We start from the raw sequence: 7,541 nt of genomic DNA, 5'->3' as shown, positions 1-7,541 counted from the left end.
AAAAAAAAAAAAAAAAAAAAAAAAAAAAGAAATAGGTTCATCAGGTATGTATTTAATTCCTTTATTCAGTGGTTATCAGGTATATACTTAATTCCTTTATTCAGTGACTATCAACTTTCCCTGCACCAAACGGCTGTGTTGCCAAGGCAAGAGCAAATTCCATGCCTTCAGAGAACTTACTTTCCTTTGGAGGTGGTCAGTAGCCAAGTAGACAAGAAGCAAGAAAGCAAGTATGCAGGCAAGAATGTCCTGGAAAAAGATAAGTGTTAGGAAGGACATTTTAAGAAACAAAAAAATACTGGCCGGACACAGTGGCTCACACCTGTAATCCCAGCACTTTGAGAGGCCAAGGTGGGCAGATCTTGAGGTCAAGAGATCGAGACCATCCTGGCCAACATGGTGAAACCCCATCACTACTAAAAATACAAAAATTAGCCAGGCGTGGTGGCGTGCACCTGTAATCCCAGCTACTTGGGAGGCTGAGGCAGGAGACTCCCCTGAACCTGGGAGGTAGAGGTTGCAGTAAGGCGAGATTGTACCACTGCACTCCAACCTGGGTGATAGAACGAGACTCAGTCTTCAAACAGACAGACAGACAAACAATACAAATCAATGTGTGAGAGTAAAGAGAGGAGAGCTATGGACTACTTCAGACAGGGTGGGGAAGGTTAGGGCAGGTGATACTTGAGCCGACCTGTAGTAAGCCTCCCTGCGAAGAGCATTCCAGGCAGCAGGAACAGCAAGTACAAAGGCCCTGAGGAAGGAAGGAGTGTGCTGTGTTCTAAGAAGCAATGGAAGACTGTGGGGTTGGGGTGGAAGGAGGTGAGGTGGAAGATGGGATGGGCTGGGTCACACTCTTATCTATGTGCCAGACACTTGCACAACCAGGGTGAAGAAAACCAGACATCTACCGATGGTCTTTCACACTTGGCTGTCCTCTCTGTCCCCATGCCTCTGCCTTGGTCAGGACTTCACATCCTGAATGTTGGCCCCAGCTTTCTCAGTGGTCTTCCTCCCTCCTGTCTCTCTCCCTCACATCCAGCCTTTGCATCTGTCGCAGAGTGACCAGGTGACTCCTGCTTAAATCCCTTGATCCTTAGGATGAAAGGGGAGCTCCTTAGTTGATGCAACTATTCACAGCCCCCGAGGCCTCATCCCTGCCCACCAGTAGGTTGTGATTCAACTGAACCATTTCATGAGTACCTACTGTATTTAGGTACAGTGCTAGGCTCTCTGGGGAAAAAAAATTAGCTAAGGGAACAAAACAGATACAGTCCACCCCTTGTATGTCCTCGAGTCAAATGTGGGAGATGTGAACTGAACAACCAGGTTAATCAACGTTAGGTTGCAGCTGAGACATCTGAGGATGGAGGATAACCATATTCTGAGACTCATGCAAGAGAGATCTGAAGCAGTCTGGATCGGGGATGGGGTCAGGGATGGTTTTCCAGAGAAAAAGGTGAGGAATCATCTGCCTCTGGGGTCTGAGGCTTTCTGGATCCAGGGAACAAGATGTGTACTTTCAAGGAAGCAAAGCAGGCTTCGGAGGAACTGGAGGAAGGCCAATGTGACTGCAGCACGGAGAAGCAGAAAGAGTGTGGCTCAGGAGAAGTCTGGAGAATGCTGGACCCTGGAAATACAGCTGTGAGCAAAACCAATGTGGTCGCTATTTTCATCATCCTTAGCTGGTGGGGAGACAGACAACACTCAAGTTATGTGTAGACACTAAGTGTGCTATGAGCCATAGGCTTTAAAGGAGGAGGGTGGAAGAGGATCACTGATGAGCCAGGGGGCCAGATTCGGGGAAGGGTTTCCAAGGAGCGACAGATAAATAGACCTACAAGCATTCCAGGCAGTGAGAACAGCATGTACAAGGGCCCTGGGACCAGCATAACCTTGTTGTGTTAGAAAGAGTAGAGAGAGAATGAATTTAGCGACAAAGAGGATAGAGATCTCTGCACCCACACTGTACAGCAGGGACATCCTGTCTGGAGCCAGAAAGGCAAATGAACATCACTCCCTGTTCCTTCTTCAGGTCTGTGCCCCTGGCAGACATTACTAATCAAGCACTGCACTCTTTCTCATCCAGCCTCACCCTTCTCCTCACAGGTCTCAGGAAGACATTACCACACTCACAAATCTCTCTCTGCTATTCCAAAATCTTAAATCAACAAGCACAAATATCAGTACAAAAAACCTCTCTAAGGCACAGTTTTACGCAGTCTACAAGCCTGGCAATGCTTCAGAAAAAAAGTACAGGCTCCTGGACTCCCTCCTGGGAGATTCGATTCCCTAGATTTGGAAGTGATTCCCTGGATCTGTATGTGTGAAAAGCATTCAGTGGGAGAGACTCTGAGCAGTAGCCAGATTTGGTTCGAAATCACTTCTCTGCCCTAATACACCTAAGGGCTGTATTCAGCTCATGATAACTGGCTCGGGGTAGCGGGGCTTGACAAGGGAAAAGACCACACTACCAGGGCTGGCTGCGCTGTCACTTTAGAGCTGCACTGTCCAGTATAGCCATTAGCCACAGATAGTGATTTCTTTACTTTTTTTTTTTTTTTTTTTTTTTGAGACTGAGTCTCGCTCTGTCGCCCAGGCTAGAGTGCAGTGGTGTGATCTCGGCTCAGTGCATCCTCCACCTCCCGGGTTCAAGCGATTCTTCTACCTCAGCCTCCTGAGTGGCTGGAACTACAGGTGCCCACCACCAGACCCGGGTGATTTTTGTATATTTAGTAAAGGCAGGGTTTCACCATGTTGATCAGGTTGGTCTCGAACTCCTGACCTCAAATGATCCACCCACTTTGGCCTCCCAAAGTGCTGGGATTACAGATGTGAGCCACCGCGCCCGGCCGTGGTTTGTTTTTTTTGTTTGTTTTTTGTTTTTTTGTTTTTTTTTTGAGACACAGTCTCACCCTGTCATGCAGGCTGTAGTGTGGTGGCATGATCACGGCTTACTGCAGCCTCAAACTGCTTGGCTCAGCCTCCCGAGTAGCTGGACCACAGAAGCATGCCGTGTCCAGCTAGCTTTTAAAATTATTTGTAGAGACAAGGTTTCCTTGCGTTGCCTGGGCTGGTCTCGGACACCTAGGCTTATGCAATCCCAGAGTGCTGGGATTACAGGCCTGAGCCACCATGCCCAGCCAGGACATGGCGTTTTTAAGGACTGAAAGAATTCTACCGTGACCCCAAGCGGAGAGTGATACGACGAGCATTTCCCTAGATCATGACCTTGTAGATGTGACAGAGGACTTGTGCCACGTCCCCCTGGGAGTCCAGGAATCCGCTGTCCGGGCTAGGTTCTCGGCCCTGACGTTGTGCCCTTCTTCCCGCACTCCCAGGTCGTCCACACTGGTGAGAAACCCTACTGCTGCCTGGTCTGCGAACTCCGCTTCTCCTCACGCTCCAGCCTGGGCCGCCACCTCAAGCGCCAGCACCGCGGGGTTCTCCCCTCTCCCCTGCAGCCCGGCCCTGGCCTGCCCGCCTTGAGTGCGCCCTGCTCCGTCTGCTGCAATGTGGGGCCCTGCTCGGTGTGCGGGGGCGCGGGGACCGGCGGTGGAGAGGGCCCCGAGGGGGCAGGCGCGGGTCTGGGCAGCTGGGGGCTGGCAGAAGCGGCAGCTGCAGCCGCGGCCTCCTTGCCCCCATTTGCGTGCGGCGCCTGCGCGCGGCGCTTCGACCACGGCCGGGAGCTGGCGGCTCACTGGGCGGCGCACACCGACGTGAAGCCCTTCAAGTGCCCGCGCTGCGAGCGCGACTTCAACGCACCCGCGCTGCTGGAGCGGCACAAGCTGACGCACGACTTGCAGGGCCCGGGTGCGCCCCCAGCGCAGGGCTGGGCCGCAGGGGCAGGTGCAGGGCCCGAGACGGCGAGCAAAAGCGCCGCTGCGGAGGCGGGCGACTCTCCTCCGACCTCGGACGGCAGGCTGCTCCTGGGCCCCGCGGGGGGCGGCGTGCCCAAGCTCGGGGGGCTGCTCCCTGAGGGCGGTGGGGAGGCGCCTGCACCTGCAGCGGCCGCCGAGCCCTCGGAAGACACCCTGTACCAGTGCGACTGCGGGACCTTCTTCGCGTCGGCCGCGGCCCTGGCCAGCCACCTGGAGGCCCATTCGGGCCCGGCCACCTACGGCTGCGGCCACTGCGGGGCTCTGTACGCGGCGCTGGCCGCCTTGGAGGAGCACCGGCGGGTCAGCCACGGCGAGGGTGGCGCGGAGGAGGCCGCGGCCGCGGCCCGGGAAGGGGAGCCGGCGTCCGGGGAGCCCCCGTCTGGCTCTGGCCGCGGCAAGAAGATCTTCGGCTGCTCCGAGTGCGAGAAGCTGTTCCGCTCCCCGCGAGACCTGGAGCGGCACGTGCTGGTGCACACTGGCGAGAAGCCGTTCCCGTGCCTGGAGTGCGGCAAGTTCTTCCGCCACGAGTGCTACCTCAAGCGCCACCGGCTGCTGCATGGCACCGAGCGGCCCTTCCCCTGCCACATCTGCGGTAAGGGCTTCATCACGCTCAGCAACCTCTCCAGGCACCTGAAGCTGCACCGGGGCATGGACTGACTGCCAGGCCGTGCCCTGCCCTCCACCCAGCCACCTGGACTCGGCCTGGACCAGGGGACCTCAGTACTGCGAGTGAGGCCCCGGTGCTCCAAATCCAAATCCAGACACAGGCCCTGAAATGAGGGGACCCTGACTGGAGAAGTCGAGGCCACCAAAAACCCACACAGGCCCCAGAGCTGGGGGACCACAAACAAACAGGGTCCTTAGCTGGGGCAGGGGAGCCCAAATCTATGGAGAGACTCCTGAGCCTGAGGTCCCTGAAATGAGTGTGGGTAGCCCTAAGTCCCCAAGACATGGGAACTTTGCAGTGAGCAATGGGTCTCCACAAGTACCTCTCATCTTGAGGGCCCTAATAATAAAAGATGGGCACCTGCCCCACCAAGGGAAGACTGCCCCATTCCCTGAGAGCCATCATTCCCAACGACCTTGATCTGGAGAATGTGGAGGGAACATGTCCCTGAATTTTCCTAGATCTCCTCCAAATGCTACCCACCAGAGTCACTGATGACCCCAGAAAATGGATATAGCCGAAATCTGCCTTTCCCCGTTTTCATTCCCTGTACTGAAAGAGGGACCAGGGTAGATGCCCCCTGCCCTCTAATCCCCCCTCCCTGACTGTGGAATGGATCGACCTTAATGATCTTCCCCACCCCCAAACACTAGAATAGACTGGCCTGAAATACCCTTGTCCAGTAGGATGGACTGATCTGTATGCACACACCCCCATCACATGGAATGGGCTGGTCTAGGCTGTGGCCTGCACCCCACCTTCCTTAGAGTGAATAGGGCAGATACTCCTCCCTTTTCCTGTAGCGTGTGGACCGGTCCACGCCATTCTTTGTCCTGTGAACTCATCTGAGTGGGAAGTGGCGGACACTGGGGTTTCCCTCCCTCTCTCCGTGGCACCCATTGGTCTTTCCATCTCTGTTGGTTTGTCTGTCTCTGTCTTCCTCCCGACCCCAAGGGGAAGGGGGCACTTGGCTAGGGGGTGCCCCTGTGAGCCTAGACCTCGTCCCCTCGTCCCTCTCCCCAATGTTTCCAGGACCCCCAATAAACCTTGTCCTGTCAGTCGCTGATGCCTCATTTTCTGATCCTTGGCTCCGGGGGGATGGGGAATGTCTTAGGAAAGACCACCTAAATACAGACAGGTCCTCGTTTTCTCCTGAGAAGTTTCAAAGCTTTGAATAGTACATGACCTTTAAAATTAGAGTCGGTTTAGGCCAGGCTCCGTGGCTCACGCTTATAATCCCAGCACTTGGGGAGGCCAAGGCGGGCAGATAACCTGAGGTCAGGAGTTCAAGACCGTGCCTGGCCAACATGGCGAAACCCCATTTCTACTAAAAATACAAAAATTAGCCGGGTGTGATGGCACATTCCTGTAATCCCAGCTACTCGGGCAGCTGAGGCAGGAGGATCTCTTGAACCTGGGAGGCAGAGGTTGCAGTGAGCCAAGATCGCACCACTGCACTCCAGCCTGAGGGACAGAGCGAGACTCCATTTCAAAACTAAATAAATAAATAAATAAATAAATAAATAAATAAATAAATAAAATTAGAGTTGGTTTCAATCAAAATGAGCCCGTCCCTTAAATACATGATCCACCTCCAACAGATAGACACGCCCCCTAGAAACTAGACACGCCCTTTAGAAGCCACCAGCCTTATAGGACACACCCCTTGGAAACCAAACTGCCTCATTACAGGCATGTCTGAGAAGAGGCCCCGCCCCTTAGACGCTGCCTTAGACCCTACACCAAACCCCAATAATAGGACCTGTTCATCAGAGAATTGGGGGTGGAGGTGCCTTCAGACTGTCTCTTGCACACTGCATTGCGTTCCTGTACTGAGGGCTTATTCTGAGTCAGGCACTGAAACTCCCTGTGGGGATCATCCTGGCCCTCCTGGGGTTTACATTCTGTCGTGTGGGCAACGGGCATGGAGAAAAGAGGAATCAAATAAATGCAGACAATAATTTCAGATCGTCATGAGCATTCTGAAGGCAATAGGGAAGGGTGGTAAGGAAGTGAATGGCCACCTTACTTTCTATGCCACCTTAGATGGGGTGGTCCACGTGGGCTTCTCGGTGGAGGTGGCATTTGATCTGAGCCCTGAAGGGTAAGGGTGAGCAAGGACCGGCCAGGAGAATGCCCAAATGGACACAGGAGGAAAGTGAGCTCAGGGAGGGAAGGATGAGATGAGGTTAACAGGTAGGTAGAGGTCACATCACAGCGAGCCAGGCAAGCCAAAATAGGTGTTTGACTGTGTTCTCTGGGCGATGGGAAGCAAAGTGTTCATCGAGGAGGGAAGGGACCACCCCTGCACCTTATCGAAATCCCTGTGTCTGATGAGTGGAAACGAAGCTGCAGGACGCAGAGTCAGGAGTCTGTAGCGCTCCTGCAGTCCGGGAGAAACTTGTGGGATCCTAAACCAGAGTGACGAACAGAAATCATGCCTGTAACCCCAGCACTTTAGGAGGCCGAGGTGGGAGAATCGCTTGAGCCCAGGAGTTTGAGACCAGCGTAGGCAACATAGTGAGACCCTGTCTCTACTAAACATAACAAAATAAAACAAAAGAAAGAAATGGGTGGATGTCAGATGAACTCTGGAGTATGAATGCAGAGGACTGGTTGTGTGCATGTGTGTATTGGTTGGGGGTGAGTGTAATGGGAAGGGAGAAATCAGGAGTATATGGTTGAGTGGTGGCATTTTTCATTAAGACCAGAAAACTGGGGGAGGACACGTTTAAGTAGGGGTTTAGGAGAATCAAAGCCTTCTCCCCTGGAGTTCCTTAAGATTTTTTTGTTTGTTTTTGAGACAGGGGCTCGCTCTGTTGCCCAGACTAGAGTGCAGTGGTGTGATCTCGGCTCCCAGCAACCTCCACCTCCTGTGTTCAAGAGATTCTCTTGCCTCAGCCTCCCAAGTAGCTGGGATTACAGATGTGCACCACTACACCCAGCTAATTTTTGTATTTTTAGTAGAGATGGGGTTTCAACTTGTTGGTCAG

General features: G+C 53.7%; 1 protein-coding gene across 2 annotated transcripts in view; it reads left to right on the top strand.

The window, feature by feature from the left end:
* Positions 1 to 5,615, top strand: part of FIZ1 (FLT3 interacting zinc finger 1) — an 8,240-nt gene extending 2,625 nt beyond the window's left edge. The window contains exons 3-4 of one of the 2 annotated variants that reach the window (XM_025369267.1): positions 1,528 to 1,644; positions 3,342 to 5,615. In XM_025369267.1, coding sequence (XP_025225052.1) covers positions 1,528 to 1,644; positions 3,342 to 4,538 — 1,314 coding nt within the window. In that variant the 3' untranslated portion in view covers positions 4,539 to 5,615. The remainder of the gene's footprint in view (positions 1 to 1,527; positions 1,645 to 3,341) is intronic. The other variant, XM_025369268.1, reaches the window with a different exon arrangement.
* The last annotated feature ends 1,926 nt before the right edge of the window (positions 5,616 to 7,541 follow it).

This window comes from Theropithecus gelada, chromosome 19 (genome assembly GCF_003255815.1).
Source record: "Theropithecus gelada isolate Dixy chromosome 19, Tgel_1.0, whole genome shotgun sequence".
Taxonomy (NCBI): Eukaryota; Metazoa; Chordata; class Mammalia; order Primates; family Cercopithecidae; genus Theropithecus; species Theropithecus gelada.
This window is presented reverse-complemented; position numbering and strand designations above follow the sequence as displayed.